The 25,972-nt window shown below is 42.5% G+C and overlaps 1 protein-coding gene across 1 annotated transcript in view; it reads left to right on the top strand.

The window, feature by feature from the left end:
• The first annotated feature begins 9,645 nt into the window (after positions 1–9,645).
• Positions 9,646–25,972, top strand: part of SCEL (sciellin) — a 50,270-nt gene continuing 33,943 nt past the window's right edge. Inside the window, exons 1-7 of the mRNA XM_066621355.1 lie at positions 9,646–9,682; positions 13,160–13,277; positions 17,011–17,073; positions 17,700–17,768; positions 20,236–20,304; positions 20,846–20,920; positions 23,415–23,483. Of these exons, the coding sequence (XP_066477452.1) occupies positions 9,646–9,682; positions 13,160–13,277; positions 17,011–17,073; positions 17,700–17,768; positions 20,236–20,304; positions 20,846–20,920; positions 23,415–23,483 (500 nt within the window). The remainder of the gene's footprint in view (positions 9,683–13,159; positions 13,278–17,010; positions 17,074–17,699; positions 17,769–20,235; positions 20,305–20,845; positions 20,921–23,414; positions 23,484–25,972) is intronic.

Below are 25,972 nucleotides of genomic sequence, written 5' to 3'. Positions count from 1 at the left end.
TTGCATTGGAAATTGCAAAATGGGACACCTCTATGTTCTCTACCCTATCAGGGCCCTACTAAAATAACAGCCCAGTTTTATGGTGCCTTTATGTTGCTGGAATTCACAATCTGGCAGTGTATGGTGCTTTACAGTGGTCACAAATGTGACCTGCTGTTGGAAGAAGCTGAGCCACCACCACTAGTCACAAGTAGCAATTGCAACTCACCAGCAGAGCCAACGCTTACCCTGGCACCAGTATGTCAGCACGGGGGAGGGGGTGAGAGGGAGATGGCAGAGGAAGAACAAGGAGGAGATGGGGTGGAATGGGGATGTGGAAGGAGGGCTTGTAGGAAGTCTTATCAGCAGTGGCAGCACTGTCAACCTAGGTTGACTTTAGCTGCTCTTAAGTCACAGTGACTATAAGCAGTTAGTGTGTCTACCACAGATGTGCAAATTCAGCTTTTGAAACACCATTGAGTTTTTACCATGTAAGTGTTTTGGTTAATCACTGAGTTTTTGCATATAAAGTCTTAGTTCCATTTCCCTGATTCAACCCAAAGGTTGGTGCTGGGCTTCAGCTCAATTATGTGCAAATCAACCCTTCCTTATACCTTTGATATAGGGCAGGGGTCTCCAAACTTTTTGGCCACAGGACCGCATCAAATGTCTGGCACAGTTTTGTGAGCCAGAAAAAAAACTTTAAATTTAAAATTTATATAAATAAATTAGAGATGGAACTTAGATGAGTGAACAAATGAATGAATGGGCTCATTCATTCAACCTCTCTGGCCCTCAGAACACCCTCCAGATGCAACCAGAGCATAGTTCCAGTCATGTTCAGCAAAGTGGGCCAGGAGCTTTCAGGGGACAAGAGGCTGGCTGCGGGCCGGATACAGGCTCACCGCGGGCCACATCTGGCCCCCAGGACGGGGTTTGGAGACCCCTGATATAGGGTATCTTAAGACATAATTTGGCACCCAAGGTTCTATACAGGGTAAGACTGAGGGTGGACTTTTAGCATCCTTCATCGTGGGAAGACGTCCACTAGGATTCCCATCTTTATCTGAATGCAAGATGTTTCTTGCAAAAAAAAAAAAATAATAATAATCCTGTCACCTTCCTTATTATCTGAGGGGAGTGATATTCCTTCCTTATAATATAGATTATAGATCTTCCTTAGAGATAATATAGATTATAGATCTTCCTTAGAGATAATATAGATTATCTAATTATATTAGATTATAATTAATTATGTAATTATCCTTCATTATCTGAGGGCAAAGGAGAGGCACCTAAGACTGATACCTCTTCTTATCTTGCTCCACATAGAATCCTAGGGACCAGGTAATATCTGAACGAACCCAAGCTTACACTAGTAATGAAATTGCACTAGCAAGGCTATCTTTTTTTAGATGCTCACCAGGATGCTAATGTCATAGCATATGCAGGTAGATTACCCCTTATCCAGACATCCGAAATCCAGATTATTCTGCAATTCAGACATTTTTGTCCAAGATTTAAAAAAAACAAACAACTTTCTGTAGTGTGAACACTACAAGGTCTTGTGCTGATTCCCATATACAGTTCAGGTACAAGCTGTAAGTTCTCTTCTCTGTGGTGTGTAGCTTTGCTGACACTGTCGAAAAATGTCAAAGGCCAGTAGATAGCCATGTGGGTAACAGTGAAAAAGCAAGAGGAGTCTGATCTCATTATATTATTATTCTGAAATCCAGACCAATTCAAAATTCAGACACCTTCCCATCCCAAGAAGTCCAGATTAGGGATATTCATCCTGTACATGGCTTCACCCAGTGGGAATTATTAGTTTGAAATAAAGCATCAAGACTGCAATCCTATACACATTTATTTGGGAGTAAGTCCCATTGAATTAACGTCTGAGAATGCACTTCCGAGTCTACTTCTGAGTAGACATGCACAGGCTTGCACTGTAAGCAGGGAAGCACTTAAAAAAAATGAGGCAACTGGTGTGGGACAGGAGAAAATAAGTACTTTCTATTATTTGCAGCAATGTACACATTTGTAAAAGCCTACACAAATGTATTGGGTGAACTAGGCCTAAATGCTTCCTATGCAGTTCTGAATCTAAATATCATTACTTTCCTTAAAGAATTAGGGCAGCTCCTGCAGCTCATAGATAAATTGTGGACACATACAAGTTAGTGCATGTGAGTGCACACATTTTTAAGCACCTAGAGCTCTACTTCTGGGAGCTCTGGTCCAAACAGGTTCCTAGATGCATATAGTGCCTAAAGACATATATACATTCCTATGCATGTGGTGCCTGCATGTTCTGTGCTTGCAGGACTGCTCTTCTTAAAAGGTTAATAGATATGAGATCATATCTCGTATAAGGGAGATCATCATCACTATTTTCTATCACAGTGGCAGGAATCTCTAAACAAGCTTGGACCAATGATTTTCTACAGTGTTTTAAACCCATTAGGCAACTTTCAAGGAAGCATTGAAATTCATTAGCCTTTGTTAAATCTTTTTGGATTTTAATTCAAATGAGATAAAATAACAATACTAAGGCACAATCGTAACCCCTTATGTCAGTGCTTTCCAGCACTGGCATAACGGTGCCAATGGGACATGTGCTGCATCCTGCAGTTGGATGTCACTCATGGAGGCCTCCTCAAAGTAAGAGAATGTTGTTTCCCTTACCTCGGAGCTGCATTGCCCTTATGTCAGGGATTAGGATTGCGCCCCTAAGCATTTATGTACTATATAGAGCATTTAAAGTAATTTACATGTTGCCAACAAAACAGCCATTAGACTGGCATGCAAACCATGCTATTTAAGTGCACTTCTAACCAGAAGTTCTCCTTGTTTGATAAAGCTAGAACAATGGTTCTCAAACTTTGAGGGAGCTTTACTCCTTCAGTAAGTTCTTGTGGGGGAGGGGCTAGGGCAGCGGCGCAATCCCCAGGATTGCGTCGCTAAGGGGGGGTGAGGGGGGTGCTTGTAAAGATGTAGGGCTGCAGCAGGCTGCAGAAGGTGCAGTTTTGCACTTTGCACTTCTGCAAAATGGAAGTGCTTTGTGTGCGCTTTCAGGGAAAGTTCCAAGCCTTGGGGGAGCACTGCGTAGGGATGTGCAGAGCTCCCAGCACCTCCTGCAGCCTGCTGCAGCCCTGCCTTCACAAGTAATTCACAAGCAACCCCCTCATCCCCCCATACGGAAGTGATAGCTTTCCTGCCTCTCCCCTTCCCCCGCCCCTTAAAGGAACAGGGGAACCTTTACATGATCTGGTGGGTCACGACCCACCAGTTTGAGAACCACTGAGCTAGACAATTGGGAGGGATGACCCTGATAGGAACTGGAGCACATGGAAGTTCCCTCTCCCCCTTGTGCACTGTTTTTAAAATCATAACCCCTAAAGTGGGAATTTGCCTTTGAAGTTATAAAACTGCCACATTGTGTGTATGTGTGTGTGTGTGGGGGGGGGGGAGGTTTTGCTGTAAAACACCACTGATAAGGAAGGCTGAAACTTCACCTCTCTCAGTCGTAATCAGTACTTGTCCTGCTGTTGGCTGGTTTTTTCAAACAAGAATACTATAGCTTCTGGTTGGAAGCTCATTTCAATAGCATGTGTTTGTATCCGCTTCCAATATGGGCTTAAGGTGTGTCAGCACTAGTATCCCTATGTTGGAGGTGAGATATAGCAACTTGCAAAAGAGCATTTATGACTTCATGGCAAAAGTGACATTTGAACCAGAGACTTCCCAGAGAACAGCTCATATACTTAGCCACAACAGTTTATCAGCTCTCAGATATGTGTTACTGACATATTTTAGGAAATTCTTGGCAGGGGTCTAACCTCAGGCCTGAAAGCTAAGACTTGAAGACTTGGAAGTGCTCCATATCTTTCCCCAAACTCTTTTTAATGTCTGATATAAGGACATCATTATACATTACACAGCTCCTGCCATCAGTATCCAAAGACTGAGATTCAAGGTGAGGCATGTGCCATGATGTTATGTCATGTACTTTGTTGAATAAGATGTTGTAAAGGAGAAAGGAACACAGAGTGACAGCAGTGTTGTAACATTATGTTCTGCTCTTAGGGAGCAAGGTTGCTTTCACATTAACCTCTATTTTATGGAATTGCCACCTTTCTTCATCCATTTTTAATGAAGAAATTAGATGAAGATTGTCAGATTGCTGCATCCTACATTTTATGAGACATGATTTGTAGCTGTGTGTGTGGATGTGTGTTTGGTAATAAAATACAAATGTAGCACCAGCCAGTGTGAGCAGGCAAAGCACCCGTGAGGTATTTCAGGCTCCTATGCCTTTAATTACTAAGTGTCTTGTTTGCAAGTCCTGCCTACCTTGGTTTTTTTCTTGTTATTCTTTATCAAGAAATCATACTGTTCTCCTATAAATAGAAAGTAATGCAAGGAAACTGATCAATAAAGCTCCCCATGTGTGGAAATTGACATAAGAAGTTGTTCATGTCTTGTTCCCCAGCTGCAGTCAATGGGAAGTAATAAAATAGACTGGTCCTAGAAACAGAACTTTTCCATTTATATAGGAAAGGCCTTTGCTCAACTGGACTGGCATTGTGGAAATACGGCCATGAGAAAGGGAATTGAATATACCACTATTTTAAGTGCTATGTGGAACTTCTGTTTTAATTCTACTACTAAAATTATGGAAGAGTAATACTAAAGCGCTATTGTGTGTCAGCAACTATAGTAACACTGATTTTATACACTAAAACCAGAGTTCAAATTGAGTCAAATTAAAAATCCTTCAAATGCAGAAACTTGACTAGAACTTTCTGAGACAGACAGGTCAGGAATAGAGTTCACAAAAGACTAGTTGGTTCCAGAAATTAAAGCCAAAAAAAAAAAAAAAAAGGGTATTGGATCTTTTACTCAGCATAGGCTAAGGACCAGAACACATACCAAGCTTAAGCTCTTATATCAAGAGAGGTTAGAGAACATGCAAGAGATAAAGGGGTCAGAGTAAAAATCAAGGCAGGGGATGCAAGATTAATAGTAGTAAAGCACTACAGCAAGGCTGCAAAGAGCTCCAAAACTCACCTCTCTCAGAAGACTGTATTTTGTATTTGGGCCTAGGACTGTTCACCCCCCCCCCCGGGTCATGAGATCAAACAAGCCCAAACACAGGCTTCTGCCGCAAAACTGAAACTGTTTCTACAGGGTTATAAAAACTGAAATTAAGCATACATGGATTAAAAAGCTGAAGAAGTGGACTCCCAAAGCATCTCTGTCTTTATTTGCTGCTCTCCATTTTTTAGCCTTTAAGGCTTGGCATCCTTCAGTCTCTGAAAACTATGGTATCGCACTCTGAATAGTGGTTCCAGAACAGTGTCCTCTCCAGTGTGCGAAGCCTGGGTAAGGTAGATATGGAAGATAGACTGTTACCCATGCAGCAAATCCCACCTCTCCACATCACTGAAATGGTCCAATAGAAAGGCAGAAGCTGATACGGTTGGTTCTAGTGGCATCGCAAGAGTTGCCAGAATGTGATTGTGTTCAGCCATGAACTGCCTTAGGGACTCCAGCTCTGGATTTTGCCTCGAGGTTGACTCCTGAAGCTTTTTCCATAACTGGATGTAGCCACAAGGCAGTGGAGGTTTGGGATCAGAGTTTTCCTTCTCTCAAATGAGCTGCCTTCCCAGGCTGACAAGTCCCATCTACCCTTTAAGGCTTAGCATTTTGATTTCTTGGGCTCATTCACATGGCACTAAGAACCAAACTAAATGTGTCACTGCATTTCCATCTTTTTGAACTAAAACATTAAAAAATAAAACTGTAACAGTGAGGGACCTTAGTCTGGATGGGTATGTGAGGGGAGGGATGTTTAACAGTTTTCCCCACATCATTTTCCCAGTGGAACTCTCCCTCCTCCCCAGAAGTGACCTCAGGAGGAAAAACATAGGGCACTGAACTACAACAGTCTCCTGTCACCATACTTACTTGCCATTCTAGAGTAGGTTGCTTCTGAGCATATGCTTAAGCATTCCCCAATCCCTTTCTTCCACAAATCTCTCTCTCTCTCTCTTTCCTCATGTGATCTCCCCTGTCAGTGTGGGGAAAGGGCTACCCCCCCCCCAGAGGGCTCCCATTTTTCCTCACCATGAGTACACTGTAATCTGACTGAAGATGCCTAAATATGTGCTGGAATCATTTGCTGATGTTCCTCAGAATCTTGACATATAAACTGGTGTCAGTGGTGTGTGGTAGGGTCAGGCAGCAATTCCATACACACTTACTTGAGAGTAAGTTCCATTAAATTCAGTGGGACTTACTACTGAGTATACATGCATAGAATTAAGCCCTGAGTGGTACAATCTGGCAAATGAATCCCTAGCAAAACTAAATGTTTATTTTAAAAAAGTCTTTCCTCTTGATTCAGAAATTGAATAAAACTAGAACAGAGCAGAAGACCATTTCAAGTCATCCTTCTTGTTTTTCAAACAATCAACCATATTTTTTATTGTTTTATTGATTTTTTTTGGGGGGGGGAGGGAGCATCACTGCAACCTGTGACACGGTAAACTGCATGCCAAAAATCAGATCTATTTACCATGGTGCTTATCTGCTCACTTAAAAGAATGGTTCCTAGGAAACAGTCTGTGTTGACAGAATGCCCAACAGACATTGTGTAACATTTTACGGAATTCACTATAGCCTTGAGCATTTTTTGGGTTGGGGGAGGGGAACCAAAGCTTGCAGTCACATGTTCTGTGTGGTACATTGTGTGCAAATGAATGCTTTGTATCAAGAAATCAATCAAAAGCACAAGGTTGGTGTTAATGTTTTCATTATCAGCAAACTAAATTCTAAAACTCATATAGACATGCATCAGATCAGAATGGAAGGCCCAAGATTTTCCATTCCCAATCTGATTCCCCCCCCAATTATATATGCAGCATGAACCTATTTGTTTTAAACTGTTGAACCCCTGAGCCAAATGCAGCCCATTTTTTTTGTGGTGACCTGGTAGGTGTTTGACAACCTCCTGTTTTTGCAGACCCAGGCAGGTATTACAAATAGGAGATTCATTGTTCCTTAACAACCACCATGCATAGCTGATGATCATTGTTCAGCTTGGCGTTACAGGTCTATTATTCAGTCCCTTGCTCAAGTGCAGTAATTGTTAAAATAGTCCATTTTAGCAGTTTCTTTTTAGAAGTCCAAATAAAATGTCTTGATTCAGCTTGCTGGAAAAATCTATCACCTTCCTGATATTTCTGGAAATCAAGCATTGTCATGAGGAAGCTTCTGGCAAGGGCATTGGGGCTTTCTCAGTTCTTGTTTCCCACATTGGTCTTCTGGAATGGCACTCTGTTTCCTACAAGGAAGGATGTCCTCCACAAAAGGTAATGAACTCTGAAGTACGCCAGGTGCCCTAACTGGCAGCACACAAATGAGCATGCCTGTGGTGTGTGCATGACAGCATCTCATATTTCCATTTGATGCATCAATACAAAACTGGAAGTGTGAAAAGCAGTACCTGAATGTTAACATAAAGGGTTGCAGTCACTGCTTCTGAGCAGTTTGACAATGCTCTTGTCTTGAACCAGATGCTGGGCATAATTTCTGATTACATCCACAAGCAGTTCTTTTCCTGCTTTCATGCCCTGATTCCTGAACACAATCTAGAAATGTGGACTCACTGCAATCTCTTTACATTTCCCCAGTCAATCTGAGGCTGGTCAAAGTCATCCATTGTCATTCCATTCATTATTTTAGTAGTCTCCCTGATTTCTTTTTGTGTCAACATTACAGTTTGGGTTTGGGTGGTGGTGAATGAAGTAGTAGGATACCCTTTGTTCTTCTTTCCCTTTTTGACTTTGAATTAGGCAGCAGGTGACCTCCTCCGACTAGGCCAGGGGTCGGCAACCCGTGGCTCTGGAGCCGCATGCGGCTCTTTCAGCCGTCTGCTGTGGCTCCGGAGCCCGGGTGAAAGTGGCAAAGGGGGTGACAGAGTGCCTCGCTCTGCCCCAGCACTCTCTGTCCTAAGTCCTAAGGCTTATGAAATGAGAGGGAGGTGCCTCCCCTTTCCTTTTCTCAGCCTGGCTGGGGAGGGGAGCAAGCTGTGCCACGTGGACTCAGGTGAGGGGTGCCCCCCGCCACTGCTACCGCCACTGCCTCCTCTCCCCTCGCCATCCTGAGGCGCGCCGTCCTCCTCTCTGCCTGCACCCTGCTCGGCTCCCTTCTGGCAGGACCTCTTCCGTGCTTTGGAAGGGCCGCCTTTCTAGCCCCACCCTGCTTCAGTCAGCAGCTCCCCCGCCAGCAAGGCAGCCTCAGGGGGCCTCAGGGGACACTCACTGTTGCCTTGGTTCCCGCACTCATCTTACCTTAGGCTGCAATGGTATCAACTCTTTCCTGGGAGTAAGCTCCATTGGCTATAATGGGACTTACTCCTGAGTAGACATGCATAGGATTGTGCTCAAAGGCTGCACTCCTAGCCACACTTTCCTGGGAGTAAGCCCCTTTGGCTATAATGACTTACTCCTGAGTAGAAATGCATAGGATTGTGCTCAAAGGCTGCACTTCTAGCCACATTTTCTTTCGAGTAAGCCCCTTTGGCTATAATGAGACTCTATAATGAGTAGACATGCATAGGCTTGGGCTCTCATGCTGCAGTAAGCTCCATTGACTATAATGGGATTTGCTTCTGAGTAGACGGGCATAGGGATTGTGCCCTTACTTCCCATAAGCACAGGACTGCACCATGGGGTTGGTTTTCATCCTTGGGGTTTGGGAATGCAGTTTTGTGCCTGGGATCTTTTCATTACAATACAACGTGTTGTTACAATGATTGTATAATACACTATCAGACACATAGAGGTGAAGCTCTCACAGCTGAAATTCCTCAGGTTAAAAAAAGGCAGGAATGTGGCACAAAACATTACTTCATTAAGGGCACAATCCTATGCAGGTCTTCTCAGAAGTAAGTCCTATTGTGTTCAATGGGTCTTACTCCCAGGAAAGTGTGGATAGGATTACAGCCTTTGAGCAGAATCCTATGCATATCTACTCAGAAGTAAAAAACAAAACAAAACTATATATGCAGTGTTATCTTCATTTTAGATATCAAAAGGGTTTTGTGGTTCCCGAGGTTTTCTTTTCTCTGGAAAACGGGTCCAAATGGCTCTTTGAGTGTTTAAGGTTGCCGACCCCTGGACTAGGCAAAGGTAGCAACTTCCTAAGCAAATGAGGGATGCCTGCTTTGAAAAGACAACCTAACTGCTCAAAAAGAGGGACAAAAAATGGCAACAGCTTCCCCTGCTCCTTTCTCCTCTTTGGTGAGAGGACAGCATGAGGCACTATAAATTATTCTTTAAGCTTTTTTCTACAGCAGCTAGCTGTTCCATGTATTGATGGAAAGTCATCCCTGCTGTTCCTCATAATTCTGTGATTCCTGTCCATGAAGATTCTTGTCCATGTATTTGAGTAATATGTGAACTGGGCCTAAGTTGCTCCTGACAATAGTTGTGTTGAATCACCTTACAGCTTACACACAGGAATGAAGAATAGGTGCATTCTTGACCTTCCATTTTCAGATCTTGCCAAATTGAAAATATTTTCCATAGACTAGTGCTAAATCTTTGCATTTTTGCTTTCTTTCAGTGCAGAATAAACGGAACGCCTCTGAGCAAAATGACCACTGTAGGAAAACCATCCCCTAACAAAAGCGGTAATGTTGATGTGCTTCTCTTGGGGAAGTTGTGATGGGCCAATTTATGTGGCTTTTCTATTGCAGATGTAAAATGTGTTACCAAAATTTGTTAGAAAACAATGTAGCAAATATATTTTTTGAGCATTGCAACTAAACAATGCAAGCAGAAGATACACTTTTCAGCATCTTTGTAATGGCTCCCGGAGGAGTAAGTGCTTCATGCAAAATGCCTGTGTTTACCTTGACTACATATTGATGTGCATCTTTGAGGTTGCAGGACAAAGCCTGACTGAATAGACCCTCATAGGTTGGAGACTAACTGTTAAACGTTTTTCCAAATTTGGCATTTCAATACTGGGAGACAGTATTTCTGTTTTCCCTGGAGTCTCTGGGCTAGTTCTTACTGAGGTGTGCAGTTGGGTCTGGATTCTATCGCTATAGACTGCAGGTGGGAGCTGACATAAATGAATGAGGGTGAGCATCAGGACTAGGAATTTTGGGCAGCTGTTAAGGCCCAAAGCCAATCATTGAAACTACCTCTGTGCACATAGCCTTTGTCCAATCATCATCATTAAGAATACTTATCTTAGTGGCGGATTGGCATACGTACCTGAATAGTGGTGCTGTGACTCAAGTGAGAGTCAGTCTTGTTATCTCTCTCACACCCTATCTGCTCAGATAAGGTCTACTTTAAAATTTGATGGACATGTAGATAGAAGGGGAGCCTATGGATGGCAGTTTGTTGAGGGCTCCCCGAAAACAGCTCTGAATTGAACGCTCCTCTGTAACTCCCCTCCAAAAATCCTAGCACATAGAAGACTGGCATGTCAGGGAGAAGGCTAAGGTAGAATCCTTCCCCCCTTGACAGCTAGTTTTCTATATGCAGGTGATTTTTTTTAATGCAAGAAAGAGCATTCCATCATGTGAATCCCTACTTGTAGTTTGAAATCATATAGCCCAGATAGAAACTTATTTCTTCTGTGAAAAGTATGCCCACCTTTGTAGAATCTCAGCCGTTGTTCAGTCACCCTTCCTTGTGTTCCTCCTGCTTGCTATCCAAGGAGAATGAATGACAAGAGGATGGAGCACTGGCAGGTTAGAGCCGCTGCACAGCTGCTTTAGCCTGCTTCACGGGTTGGCCAACTCTGTCTGGGGAAAAAAAAATAACAAATCTTTGTTATAGTTGAATGCACAACAGTGACAAAGCCACTGTAGTCCTGAACCTCAGATATCAAATGCTAGAAAGCTGTCTGGTTGATTGGTCTGAAGGATTATTCTGAAAGATTCTCAAATGCTTATTCTATAATCTCATAACACTGAGAACCATGTTGTACTATTCCCATGATTTGGGGTCATACCGGAGATGTAATAAGGAGAAAAAAAAATGATTGTTTTAGTGCCTTATGAGCCTATGCAATATATGGAAGCAAGAGATTTCTCAGACAACAGCTTTAGTGGAAATATTAACAGTAAAATAGACTTAGTCATTTGTCATGTAGGCAGTGACCTCCCACTGTGTTTTTGGCTATGAGGTTTACTTGGGAAGAGAAAAGAATAACTTTCCCATTCAACACTTTTCCTTGTGGCTTGTGTGCTCATGCCTGCTTCAAAGATAATTGTACAGACTAAAGAGGAACACTTAATTACTATTTTAGATTGAGATTTAATTAGAAACAATAGCATGTAGCAGGACAATCTCCAGACCAGGTGTGGCTCTTTAAGGGAGCACATGCCTTTGATTTTCAAAGTTATAGGAAATGCCCACAGAAACTGTGGCAGAGACCAGTAGAACAGGGGCGTCAAACATAACACCTGTGAAAATTTGGGCTCTCCAGGCACCACCATCAGCTGCTCTCAGTTGCTGAGCTCTGGTGTGATGGCAGAAGTGGTGGGGCTGGGGGAATCCAATTACCGTGCAGGTCACTCTTTCAGCAATGCTGCTTCTGTTAAGGTGTCACTACTGAAAGGGCAGCCTGCATGATAATTGGGCTCCCCCAATGCTGCTTTTCAGCAGCAGCCCTTCTGCTAAGGCGCTGGGAGGGAGAGAAGAAGGAGGCCTCAGAAGGCGAGGAACAATATGGGGAAGAGGCAGACCAAGAGGGGTGAGAAAGGGAGAAGGGAAATGCTGCTGAGGCTGTAGGAGAGCCCAGTTATCACACGGGCCACCCTTTCAGCGACACCATTTCTGCCAAGGCATCATTTTGCAGAGCACGACTCAGCTACTGACCTGTGAAGTGATACCTCGGCAGAAGCAGTGCTGCTGAAAAGGTAGCCTGCATGATAATTGGGCTCTCCTATATCCTAAAAATATGATCAAGATTTGCATATTTTCTGTTCTGTCATTTGCAGCTAATGAGTTCCTAAGTGAGAAAAATGTGCTTATTTCTTGTCATTACCTGCATCCTGCTTAATGAAGCATGTCACTTCCTGTTTCATGACATCACTTGCAGCCCTCAGCAGGCACCATGAATGGCCCAGTATATGGAACAAGTTTGATGCCCCTGTTGTAGAGTATCAAGCTCTACTGCCAGAAGGGTCCAACAGTGATTGGGTGGATGGATTATTGTTTGGATTCCTTTAATCCTTTTCAGACCAATACAAAATTGTTTACTTTTTGTTTCATGCACTTTTTTTCAGTGCTGGTGCCAAGCTGGCCTTGAAGCAAAGCCCTGAACTGTCCCCCAGGGTGCCGCTGTCTGCCCCCTGGAGGATACCATTGCCACCAGTACTGAGTTTCAGGGTTCAACCTGGCCAGGTGGCTCCTCTGATGAATGTGGGCCATTGGACAGTGCCCAATCTGGTCAAGTCCCGATGTCACTCCATTCTGTTTTAAATCTAGCATTGTAGTTTAGTTCATTGTGTTACTCTTGTGTCCTATCCACCCCAGCTGGAATGATCTGAGACTCAATCTGAACAGGATAACTGACATGAAAGAAAAACATACTTGTACAGTGTTCCATACTGCCAATGTCTTGCTTAAACCAGAACTTCAGTTAGTACACCAGCATGGCTTCTGCCCAGGACACAGATCCCTGGTGTACCAAAATGAATAGTGAGGTTACCCACTTTAAATGAAATGCTGGCTGCATTGAATGCCATATGGGTAAGTTTTTCTTACACATCTGATATCCTGTTCATATTGGTCCTGAGATGCAAAGTATATTTAGAAAAGTAACAGAAAGAAGTCCTTCTCAATCAGGTTATATGAACCAAGGCTGGTTCGTATATGCATGTCAATCACTTGGCGTTACTTGAAAAATTGCAGCAGAGTATCTGAATCCATTGAAAACCACCATGAGATCAGGTGAAATGAAAGTCCTATCTTTGGCACATGATTTAAGACGGATCATTCACACATGCAAGCCAAAACAGTACCTGTGATGTCTGAATGCAACAAAAGAGATTATGAGTCAATGCTTGTCAAGCATTCAGGACAAGCTTTTAGACCTTTAATTTGTTGTGTAACTTTCAATGCTCTTGTCTGTACACTAATAGAAACCAAGAATGCTTCCCTTGCCATGAAGAGTAGACAGCAAGTTATTAATGAAGTCAACAAGCGAAGGACTTTATTACAAGATAACAGCTGGATAAAGAAAAGACCTGAGGAGGAAAAGTAAGCAAATAGACCATTTTGGTGTTTGGCAAGGGAGAGTGTAAGTGGCACATTTTTTTCTGCATTTCAGTGATTCTATAAATCTAGGCTTCTGGTTTCATCTTTTATAAATGGAGTTGTGATCAATTGCTGCCACTTTATATGTTATGAGAGGAGCCATCCTGGCTCAAACCTAGGGTTAAGCCAATCCAGTGGCCAGCCAGATGCCCCCAGGAAGTCCATATGTAGGCACAAAGGCAACGTCCCTCCCCTGTGTTGTGTCCCTAGCTTCCAATATCTAGAGATACACTGCCTTCAAGATGAAAGGTCCATCTTGCTACCATGGTTAAAAGCAATTGAAAGACCTATCCTCCAATGTGCCCAATAAAAATACAACCTTTTCCCCCTTGGTTGTATGGGGTTCTCTGTGGCTTGAACCCAGAACCCAAAGCAAGAATCACATCCCTACATCAGTGTTTCTCAAACTGTGGGTTTGGTCACAAGTCAATTTCAGGTGGGTCCCCATTCATTTCAGTGTGTATTTTATTTTTAATATGTTAGACTTGATGCTACCATGGTATGTGCCTGCATTTGGGGAAATGTTATCTGTACTTTTAAGAGGCTACTATTCATAGTCAGTTCTCGTTATCACCCTAGAGTTAGGTTCTGGAAAACCTAGTGGACACCAAATTAGCAGATATAAGAACATAAGAAGAAACCTGCTGGATCAGGCTATAGGTTCAGCTTCTTGTATCTCACAGTGGCCCCACCAAATGCCCCAGGGAGCACACATGACAACAAGAGACCTGTATCCTAGTGCCCTCCCTTGCATCTGGCATTTTGACATAGTCCGTTTCTAAAATCAGGAGGTTGCACATACACATCATGGCTTGTAACCCATGATGGACTTTTCCTCCAGAAATTTGTCCAATCCCTTTTTAAAGGCATCTAGGCCAGATGTCATCACCACATCCCGTGGCAAGGAGTTCCACAGACTAACTACATGCTGAGTAAAGAAATATTTTATTTTGTCTGACCTAACTCTCCCAACACTCATTTTTAGTGGATGTCCCCTGGTTCTGGTGTTGTGTGAGAGGGAAAAGAGCATCTCTCTATCCACTGTGTCCTTCCCATGCATAATTTTGTATGTCTCAATCATGTCCCCCTTCAGACGCCTTTACTGAATCATTGATACTGAATCATTGAGCCTATGGGGATCTGTTTTTAAACATATCACCAACTGCTTGGGAGGGTTAGGAGAGTCCTTTATTTTAAATAATTTTTTAAAAATTATACATTGTAAACTTTTAATTTACTTACTTATGTACTTAATTAATTAATTTGTTTTTGTCATATGGGGGTGTTAAAAATTTTTCTGCTTGATGATGTCACTTTTGGCCATGACATCACTTCTAGGTTAATGGCATTACTTCCAGTGGGTCCCAGCAGATTGACATTCTAAAAGATGGGTCCCAGTGATAAAAAGGTTGAAAACCACTGCCTTAGACTGACAAGCCACCCATTAAACAGAGAACTCCAGTGATGGCTGGCTGGGGCAGCAATTGGGCAACCTTTCCCTTCTTGCCAAATCCTAGCCTTTTTGTGTTGCCCTTGACACAGAAGCCAAGTTCTGAGGAAAGAGGGCTGGAGAGCAGGCCATGAGGTGTGTTTGTGGTTTTGTATGTAAATTACTCAAGACTTCTCTCAGGGGAAAGCACTGCATATCAAAGAAAAAGATCAAAGGACTATATAAGAGGTTTAAATTAAACAAAGGTAGCTCAAGTGATAGGCTGCTTTAACATTGCTTTAGATGAAGCTCGCAAAGGGCAGAATCTTGCAACACATGCAAATGCCACAGGGTTTCATTGCAGATGGGAATGTACTTATAAAAATAAAAGTGTAGGTCTGGATGCATCTGTTCAGTTTACTCCCATGCAGCATTTGGTACATCTAAGGTGCAATCCTAATCCCTTATGTCAGTGCTTTCCAGCACTGACATAAGGGCAATGCAGCTCTGAGGTAAGGGAACAAACATTCTCTTACTTTGAGGAGGCCTCCATGAGTGACAGCCAACTGTAGGATGCAGCACATGCCCCATTGGCACTGCTATGCCAGTGCTGGAAAGCACTGACATAAGGGGTTAGGATTGCACCCGTAATCTGCCAAATCCATGGGTTAGCTTCCAAATGGCTAGCTTATTCAATGATTTTCAAACTCTGTTCCAAGGACCCCTGTGATGCCTCAGAAACTTAGCAGGTACTCTTTAGTGAGAAGATCAGTAGCAGTGGATATATTCATCCAAAAGAGACACAAACTTATTTATCTCCTACTGTAATGCACAGCCACAAGGGGGTGTTGACCATGTCCTTGGGCTTATTGTCTGCTCACACAGTGCAATTGTGAGGCCCAACAGGCTTAGCTATGACACCCTAGAACACTTGTCATAATTCTCTTTGACCTACAGGAATTCAATGACAGATAAATCATCTCTGCAGAAGCCAGTCCTTAAAAGCAGAATATTTGAAAACCATTGTTTTAGCTTACATCTAATTTTTAATAAACATAAGAAGAGAGCTAAAGTAGTCAGATGTTGTCATGCATAAAGTGTCTCTAGATCAAGTAAAACAATTTAACAAAAAACCCCGATGAATTCTAAGTATGCACACTTCAGTATCCATGTTGGAATTGGGTGCTTTCCTATAGGGATGTCATTTAATTCTTCTGTTGCTGGAATTCATGACAGAATTAGTGGTTCTGAAGCCTTCAGCTCCCTAGTGGCTCATATTTTATATGAACAGGTGTATGAATTCCATATATTCTGTACATTTGCAGAAAAATGCCTACTTTGCATTTATCTTACTGCACTAGCTGTTTGGGCAGGAAATATGAGAAAATGAGGGAAGCACAAGCATCTCCTGACTCAGCCCAAAAGGGCTTGGGCATTTGTGGACACATTCCAAGACAACATGCACCAAAAGTTTTTGCAGCTGTGATTGGCTTTGAAGTCAAGGGGGAGGGGCCTCTTTACACTGGTGAGTGAAGAAACTTGGCTCCCCCCCCCCCGAAATGCCAGTGACATGCACAGATCTTTGAGACTTGGCAAGCAATTGTATTGTCAATACTGAAGTGCCTAAACCTTGATGTTTCCTCTCCTTTCTCTGTCTCAAGGTACCCAGAAGTTTAACCTGGGACTGGAGAGGAGGTAATAACAGAGGCAGTGGTTATCAGGCATTCTAAGCTGCCTCCCCTGCTGTTACCTCCTCTTCCCCCAGCCCCAAAGTGCTCAGAAACGTACCTTTGAGATGGGGCAGGTCCATAGTGGCCATGGCTGAGATGTCATTGGATGAATCTAGGCCCTGGTGAAGTGTCTTTTCTCCTGCTGAGCAAGGGGAAGGTCCCTAAGGAAGTGTATTTTCAGAAATTGTAGGTCCAGTGAATATGCACGTATGTGTACATCAGAAGAATTACAGTACAGAATTACACTTTCCATGCAAGTGTAATTCTGTGTAATCCACAGAAAAAATCCATGCAAAAATGCCCTTTTTAGATGTGTCTGAAGAACTGCTTATTGCTTATATGCAATTGTATCATCATGATATGTGGGATTTAGAATAGATAAAAACATGCTTGGGGGGAGAAATCATGTAACCTTTTCAAAACTTTATGTAATTAATGGTGCTTAGTTTCCAGCCTGTGGGCAGTATGTAGATGATGATGTTGATGATGATGATATATAATGCTTCTCTTATTGCAGCGCTGATGAAAACTATGGCAAAGTTGTCCTTAACCAATACAAATCACAAGACAGCTTGCATAGGTACAGTAGCATAATCTGTTAATTTTTGATTCCAGACTATGATAAAATATTCAGGCAAAAGGTGTTGGCTCTGGATAATAAACCATAGCAAGAATCTCTTTGCAAAGTCAGGCCTTTGCTTTAACTCTAATTTCAACATTTTTGTTTTGTTTGATTGTGATGTGATATTAACCTTCATAGTTAATTAGACCTACATTACAATGGACGATATTTATTTTATCTGTTTAATAGATTTATACCCTGCCTCTTCATAAAATGTCCCCAGCAGCTTAATTGGAATGAGCAACTGTGAAAGGATATTTATGGCTAAGGATTTTGTTGTGTATGCCCATGAACACAACTCTCTTGATCTGGTGAAAGTAGGAAGATAATTGCCCAACAGTGAATTATTTCTTTATCTCAGTTTAACCTAGAGAAGCTAATATTTATTAAACATCCTCCTCAAATGATAACATCAACTAAGATATAATATTTTTAATGTATTCCTAATTCAAATAATCAGTATGGGATGCAGAGGTAAATCAGCTGGCAGATCTAATATGGGTATTTTGGTGGCTGAAAGTTGTCTTTAAAGTCTGAGAAAATACTTTCGTTTATGAGAATTAACTCATCTTTCTTAATGACAGGAATGTAGATGAAAAAGATGATCAAAAAGCTTTGCTTAGCCGTTATAGATCTGATACTACTTTAAATAGGTAAGGAATTAAAAGAAAATACTTTATAGCCTTGCATGTGTTGGCTGCCATTCTAAACTTTGAAGGTAACAAGCTCTCTTGGGTGACTAAGGGTCAAATGAGACTTGTTCTGTGCTTTATGCTTTTGATTTTTTTCTTTTTCTTTTACAAGAAGCACCTGCAGGGCTCCCAAAGCCAGGCTGGGACTGCTGTATGAGAGGCAACTGTTAAACTCTTTCCTGTGCACATAATTTTTTAAATTGCGACAAAGAGCATCTTCAGGAGAAGTGACTTTCAGTGGAAAAATGGCATGGGTAAAAAATTAACTACCCAGTTCCACATTCCCAATCTGGATTGGTGTCACCTGCAGTCGCTTTATCATAAAAGAAAAAGATATTGGGAACTCCTGTGACTTGTATAGTTTGACCTTAAAAATACCCATGATCGGTGATATGAAATAAGGACAATTAAATGCACAACTGAAGTGCATTCAAATACATATGACATAGAGCAGTGTTTCTCATTTGTCCCCCACTGTCTCTTCGCATGGTTGACCTGTTGGAATGATGTCATTGCCAGTTACTTCTGGATTGGGAGGCCAGGCGCAACATGACAAACACTGGTAAGAGACTCAGTGCAGACAGGAAGGCTTTTTTGAACATGCAAAAGTGCAGGCTGGAGCTCTGCTTGCCAAACCAAGCCTCTTACTGTTGCCTGTCATATTGCACTGCTGGTCTCATTGCCAGGCAGTCAGGGTCTGGGGGTCCTGTGAGTACCACTGAACATCACCACAAGTACCACCAGTGGTACGAATACCACTGATTGAGAAACAGTGACATAGAGCAAGTTGTAAAAAAAAAAGGAAGCTAGAGAACTGGACACGGGGCTATTGTACTTCATGGTTGTTTATTATAACATGTAGTAATAACATTTAGCATATGTATAGTGCTTTCTGAGCATGCAAAATGTGTCACATGGATTATCTTGATACCTTACAACAGGCATGTTATTCTATTATTACCCCTATGTTGCAGCTGTGGAGCTGAGGCTGAGAGGGAGTGGCTTGCCTAAGATCTAATCAGTTCATGGTAGAAAGGAGACCTGAACTGGGGGCATCCTGATTTACAGCTCATTCTTTTAACTGCAATCCTAAATGCACTTGCCTGGATGTAAATCCTATTGAATTCAGTGAGATTTACCTCTGAGCAAACATGCTTAAGCTAACATTGCAATCTAAGCCACCATCCTATACCATCTCTCAAAACTATACTTGGTGTTGTTTGACCCTGAATAATGAACACTGAGGGAGTTCGTGATTCTGGTAAGTAATGAATAATGGGTAATTTAATAAAATTAAATAATGTTACTCAGAGCACCTCTGCTGTGCAATACCAAAGGACACTCCAGATGCTTCCTCCAGTTTTGGAAAGGTGATTGGAGTGGGCACTTGGGTGGCTGAGGAGCTCCAAATCTCTTGGCTGTCTAGTACCCAAACAATCCCCAGCTGCAACTGGAGAGGAATGTAGGGATAGTCCCACAGTTGTACTGGACTTCCGAGGACCAGTGCAACCTTGGGGAGAACTTCACCCGCCCCCAAAATTCAAACTTGGACCTGGAGGAGGGGAGCAGAGAAGACACATTCAGATCATTGTTCTGTACCTATAATCCCTGATATGCACCAAATCTCTGCTGTGCTACATCATTTACTGAGCTCAGTATGCTTATTTAGAAGTAAGACCTGCTTCCTGGTCAATATTGCAGCCTTAGTACTGCAAGCTTAAATAGTTAATCCAGGCCCAGTACAGGAGCCTGAAGTCTGGAAAATATTTTTTATCGGTGACAGTAAAATCTATGAAAGTCAGGAAAGGATTCTTGCTTTTTCTTTAATGCAAATCTAATGGCTTAATGAAATCAATGTTAAGCACAGTTATCCTGGCCTCTTTGGTTTGATGTAATGGCTATAAACCTCCCAACTGCATTCCACAAGGAACTGTAAATGATGGGCAGCTTCAAATCATATTGATATCCTGAATCCACTATGGGATTGGGGAAACCATTATATTCCCTGTGGAGCAACAAGGGAAAGCTTTGATTGCAAAGGCACTTTACTTCTTCATTAAAGGACTTGTCAAATGTTTTTGATATTTTTCACCACCGTCCAAGACTCATTTAAAGAGGAATATATAAATCTCAGGGCATTTAATAATTCATTAGTTTTTTTTTTAACTTAATTTAAATCTTTCAGCAAGCTGAATTTCTTTTTCCAAACCAATAAGCAATAACATTGGATTGAGTCAGCTCATCATACTATTTTATTGTTCTCATTATCATTGTAAAATTGCATGCAGCTGCAAGCTTTTTCTGCTTTGCTAGGAAATATTAGATGTTGACACTTTATATCAGCCAGTCTCTTTTTTTGTTTGTTTGTTCCAAAAGCTAGTTTCAACTGTTTTGTGAAAACTTACTTTGCGACTTATTTTTTCTTTAGGATTTCTAGCAGCAGTGATGCTGACAAAGTGAATAAGCTTCCCATCCTGGATAGCAGACCAAGTAATAGGTATGTGTGAACAAGTTTTCAGAATTATCAGTTGCAGGGACAGGAGATCAGGTTTGGAACAAAGCAGTTGGGCATTTTCCTTATTACCAACTTTCCTTCATGGGGTCACTGATGAACGAGGAGAAAGTAGCACAGCATTTGGTTGACTTGTAGGATTTCAGATGATGTGATGTGAGAGCTGGTTAGAGGAGAAAGCCACTCATGCCACAAAATTGTCCTTTGAACCAGGCCTGAAAAAGAAAATATTGACTGTGACCCGCGCTTTATCTAAAAGTATAGTTCACTTGATTCTAGCATTCCTTATTAGTACAAGAGCCTGAGTATCTCCTTGAACATCCAACCTTGGCTGAAAGCTCCTTTATGGCATGATCTGTCATCATATGTAGAGGAATTTGTATTGGATTCAACAAAGCCCTTTTGCTTAATCCATTCAGTGCACATACCTGGGCATGTTCCTTGGTGTAACAGGTCATTACCACAAATGAGAGGCCATAATGCCTCCTATGTTCTTGTTCAACCCATCCCACTCAGGCGTAAGTAGCTTAAACTGTGACTTTTTCCTCAGCAAAGGTTCTGACCTCACTGGCAGTGACACATCACCGGTGAAGAAAAAAAGGTACAGCTGGTCCTCTTCATTTTCACTGTCCTGAAATGTCTTCTTTATATCAGGAAATATACTACTACTACTACTACTACTACTACTACTACTTCTTCATAAAAGGCCCTTCCTTATAAAGAAATGACTTCTAATAATGACCCCCACCAAGTGTTTTCAGGGAGTGGTGCTGTTGTTTAATGCCAAAGGGTAAGAGCTGCAGCTAACTCAAGGGAGCGATTTGCAGATCACTTACTCTGAAGGAGCTGAAGTGGGTCCTTTTAGAAGTGGTTCAGAAGAACTGTTCCCTATGCAATTATAAAAGCTAGGCCTGTGCTAGTCTGATTTGGGTTAGCAACACAATATCTTGGTTTCATATGATACACATAGGAGGAGTAGCCTTGTTTACGGTATTGGTGGAGGGGAGGGGAGAACCACACATTGAGAAATGTGGGGTTGTGGTAACCAACAGATGTATCAGGGAAGAACCACTCAGGGAGGTTTTTAGCAGCTCTAGCAACTTTTATTAGTTTGGGGAAAATGTCATAATTTTTCCCAGCCCTTGCTTTCTGAAAGTCTTGGGCAGCCCAATTGAGAACCTGACCCTGGTGCCGCCCGGGGCCAGGACTGCAAAATATCACCCCCCCTGCCCCAAAATGCATCACTTCTGGTTTTCTGTGCCATTTTTCAGCATTTTGAAGTCCTCAGAAGGCCTTCTAGGGGCAGGGAGGCAATAGGCAGCCTCCCCAACCTTAAAAGGCCTTCTAAGGTCTTGAAAACAGACTTGAAAATAGACCTGGAAAAAAAAATGATGGCAAGGGAAGGGGTTGTGATACCATCCCTCACAGATACCACCCAGGGCATTTGCCTCCTACCCTCCCCAGTTACGCTAGTGGAGGAGCCCGATCCTACCTAACTCCCCACACACCAATGCAAATGTGCTGATAGGGCATGTGCTACATCCTGCAGGGGAGTTCCAAGGCATGAAGGTCTTTTCCATCTCCTGGGGTGAGCCCTCACCACGCCGCTGGGTCTACTCAGACCTGTTCCCAATATAGCTGGTCCAAGTCTGAGTGGATTCAGAAAGGAGAATTGAGGCCAGGAAGAGGAATAGGATATTGTCAGCACCAATGCTGCTGATACCGCCCTCATCCCAGCCTCACTCCACCCTCCTACCCACCCCAGTCCCACCGCTCCCTGCCTTTTTCTGCCCACCACTGCCTCCTCCCCATGCTGACTTACCAGTGATGGGGAACATGGTTGGACCTCTGGTGTGCTGCCTCAGCTGCTTGCCACTGGCGATGGCGGCCAGGCTGCCCTGTATGGTGTGCCACATTTTGCAACAATTGTAAAGGACTTTATGCTGCCAGAACACTAATTTTGGCAGTGTAAGGCCCTGTTAGGATTGTGAGAGTACCAGGGACCTTATATATGCAAAACACGAAGAAGACATTCTGTTTCCAAGAATTTATGCATACAAAGAGACAATAGCCATGGGGTTTCCTCCCCTCTGGGGAGAAATGGCAGCCTTATTCCTGGAACAAAAAATGCTAAAGAAATCATAAATAAATTTATTCCTAGAAATTATCAGTTAGGAGGCAGAAAAGCTGTCCCATTAATTTTAATTGGAGAGCAAACATAGGAATTGGGGTTCAACTAGATGTTAATTAAACTAGTGGTTTGGGCTAGCATGCTTGTTTTTTATTCAGTAAATAGTAGCTGGATCAGGACCATGGGGAGAGGTTTTCCTTTGACCCTCTACCACAATCCTAATCCAAATGGGGAGGGGGCCCTTGAAACTGTCATTTGCCCTAGAACAGTGTTTCTCAAACTGCGGGCGGGGACCCACAAACTGTGGGTCGGGTCGTGAGCCAATTTCAGGTGGGTCCCCATTCATTTCAATATTTTATTTTTAATATGTTAGACTTGATGCTACCATGGTATGTATCTGCATTTGGAGAAATGTTACAGACCTGTACTTTTAACATGCTACTATATATATGCTTTTAACAATGATAGTAAATTGGACTAACTCCTGGGTAAGTGTGAGTAGGATTGCAGCCTGGGATGGTTAAAAATTTTCCTGCTTGATGACGTCACTTCCAGTCATGACGTCACTTCCAGTGGGTCCTGACAGATTCTAAAAACTGGATCCTAAACTGGTTGCTAAAAGTTTAAGAACCACTGCCCTAGAAAAAACCCTTCCATTGATGCCAGTGGGAGCTTTTTTTTCCAGGGCAAACAGCAGCAGTGGAGGATCTAAAATGGACTAGGACAGTGGAAAGGGAAAAGAGTTAAACCCTCCCCCTTGCCAATGTCCCAATCTGCAGGGGACCCAATCAAGCTGATGTTTACTAAAATTTCCAATCATTTAAGCAACCATGTGCTTAAAGTAACTTCTAGTTTGATGCTTGAAATATTCCATAGGCAACAAAACACCTTGAATTTTCCATCCAAACACAAATGGCCCTGTAAAACAACCTGTAGAAACCAGTTGTCCCTTAATCCTTAACAGACAGTCATGGATGCCTCCCCCAGTCTCAAGTCAGAAGCCCTTAACTGATGGTACAGAAGTACATGAAAGGTAAGATCTAGAGTTTTATCAACATTAATGTTTAATGCTCAGGAAAAACCTGTGCTCAAGTTCACATCACAACTTCTGTGTAGCTGATGAGTGTGATGAGTTTGTGAGAAGTATCTCACAGTCATTAACAAAGGTGGGATAAGTGGCCTAATTTTAGATCCAGACTTGGAGAAAGACTATGAAGTAGTACAGTGCCCTGTTACTCAAAAGTAACTCTTTTTATGGGGTCAATTGGTGTTACAGATAACCCACCCCTCACAGTGGTGCACACCTAAGCCTGTTATGCCTCTCTTCTTCATTGCTCTCCAGGGTATTTAGAAGATAACTTCCAGCCTACCTCCTGCTTTAAGCCCATGAGGGGGCCCACAACTTATTTTGTGAGATAGAAGAGCTTTAGTACTGCCCCCCCCCAGTTCTGTTCCCAATTGCAGGTCCTCAGTGCTATTTTTAATTGAAAGAAATTAATATGGAAAGAATTGATAGGCACTGGAAGCTTTTTCTCTCTTCTTAAAAATAGCACATGCGGGAGGGGGAAAAATTGGGACTGGAATCACAGCAGGGGAAACAAACTACAGCACACTTATCCCCCTTCATAATTTTTTTGTAGAACTTCCAGTACACTATTTACTAAAAAACATAACATCCATTAGTGTTATAGTTTGACCCAAAGACAGGTTTAAAGTAACATCTAGCATGGCCCTTAGATTGAGTTTATAGGATGCATCTTGTATCCTGAGTTGTATAGGTGAATCATTTTACATCTTGGAAACCTTTGCAGGGCACAGGATGAAATGACCCTGCATTGTATAGGTGTTGTATAGGTGTAAAATGAATTCAAGACATGTTTTGGTTGTGCTGCAGTTAAAGTAAAGCACTTTTAAGTCACACTGATGTCATGGGGAGACAAAGTCCAGTTGCTTAGCTTCTTATTTAAATCAGTGACACTTTAAAAAACTTGGATTGGGCTCATTTGTTAAATGTTTGTGAGCCATTATATCAACAACATGAGAATGAGGCAATTAGTACAGAAATACCTTCTATACTTCAATAAACGTGGCTCTAATTTGCATGAAAACTCAGTGTCATAGGTGTGTGTAAGGGGAAACCTGGGCAACTGGAGCCGCAATAGTACAAGGACATCAGGCACTGGTTCAGAATGTTTGCTTTGCAAAGAGACATTTTTTTAAAAAGCAGATATGAAAAGAAGATGGGGTCATTTCACGTGCAAGTCATGAGCATTCTCATAGCTCATGCTCTTTGAAGCAATAGGGATTGCTTTATGGGACAGTGAGACTGGCTGGTTCATGAGAAGGAAAGCTTTAAAGGCTGAGCTGTTTCTCCCTCTCCCAGGAGCTCATTATTTCTCAAAAGCTGTAGCATTTTGCACTTTGAATCCTGTGAAAAAAGTTGCTTCTTTGTGTCATACATCCCTATGAAAAGCTATAAGGAGCTGCCATGCTAAGCCAGTCACCAGCCCATCTAGCCAAGCGCCGCCAACTCTGACTGGCAGAAGGTCTCCAAGCTCTGAGATGTTATAGGAACAAGATGATGGGGACGGAATCAGGGATTGTGTTCATGAGAAGCATACACTCTGCCACTCAACACATGGTCCCCTGCACTGCCTGCAAATGACATCATACTTGCCAAAATATTTTTGCTTGTAGTAACTCACATAGCCTTGGCAGTGAGCTAATATGTGTGTGGGTTTCAGAGGAAGCAGTCCTGGGGTTTCTTCACCACTTACCTAAGCCTGGGGGCTGGGGATAAAAATAGGCCCTCAGTTTGGCTGTACTTGTCGTAAGATGCGACTAAACAGCCACCGGGTAGATGGGACTCGTCAGCCTGGGAAGGCAGCTCATCTAAGAGAAGGAAAACTCTGATCCCAAACCTCCACTGCCTTGTGGCTACATCCAGTTATGGAAAAGGCTTCAGGAGTCAACCTCGAGGCAAAATCCGGAGCCGGAGTCCCTGAGGCAGTTCATGGCTGAACACAGTCTTGTTCTGGCAACTCCTGCGACGGCGCTGGAACCAACCGTATTGGCCTCTGCCTTTCCATTGGACCATTTCAGCAACGTGGAGAGGGGGGATTTGCTGCATGGGTAACAGCCTATCCTCCATACCTACTTTACCCAGGCTTCGCGCACTGGAGAGGACACTCTGTTCCAGAACCACCATTCAGAGCGTGACACCATAGTCTTCCGAGACTGAAGGATGCCAACCTAAGTCAGGATTTTTCAGCAGTTTACTACACCTTGACAAAATGGAATCATTTTACATCTTGGAAACCTTTGCAGGGCATAGGATGAAATGTCCCTGTATTGAAAATTGAAGTCCTGCAGCTTCTGCCCAAGTATAGGCCACATTTACTTTTGCCAAGACTGTGTGAATGAACTTTCTTTGCAGTTGGTGATAAACTTGCTCTGCCAACTGTGAATACAGATTTAAATCTGCATTTCTAATGTCACAATTGCACTTGAAATGCAGTTGTC

Source organism: Tiliqua scincoides, chromosome 3 (assembly GCF_035046505.1).
Source record: "Tiliqua scincoides isolate rTilSci1 chromosome 3, rTilSci1.hap2, whole genome shotgun sequence".
Classification (NCBI taxonomy): domain Eukaryota; kingdom Metazoa; phylum Chordata; class Lepidosauria; order Squamata; family Scincidae; genus Tiliqua; species Tiliqua scincoides.
The sequence above is the reverse complement of the archived record's forward strand: the minus strand, read 5'-3'. Positions and strand labels throughout refer to the sequence as shown.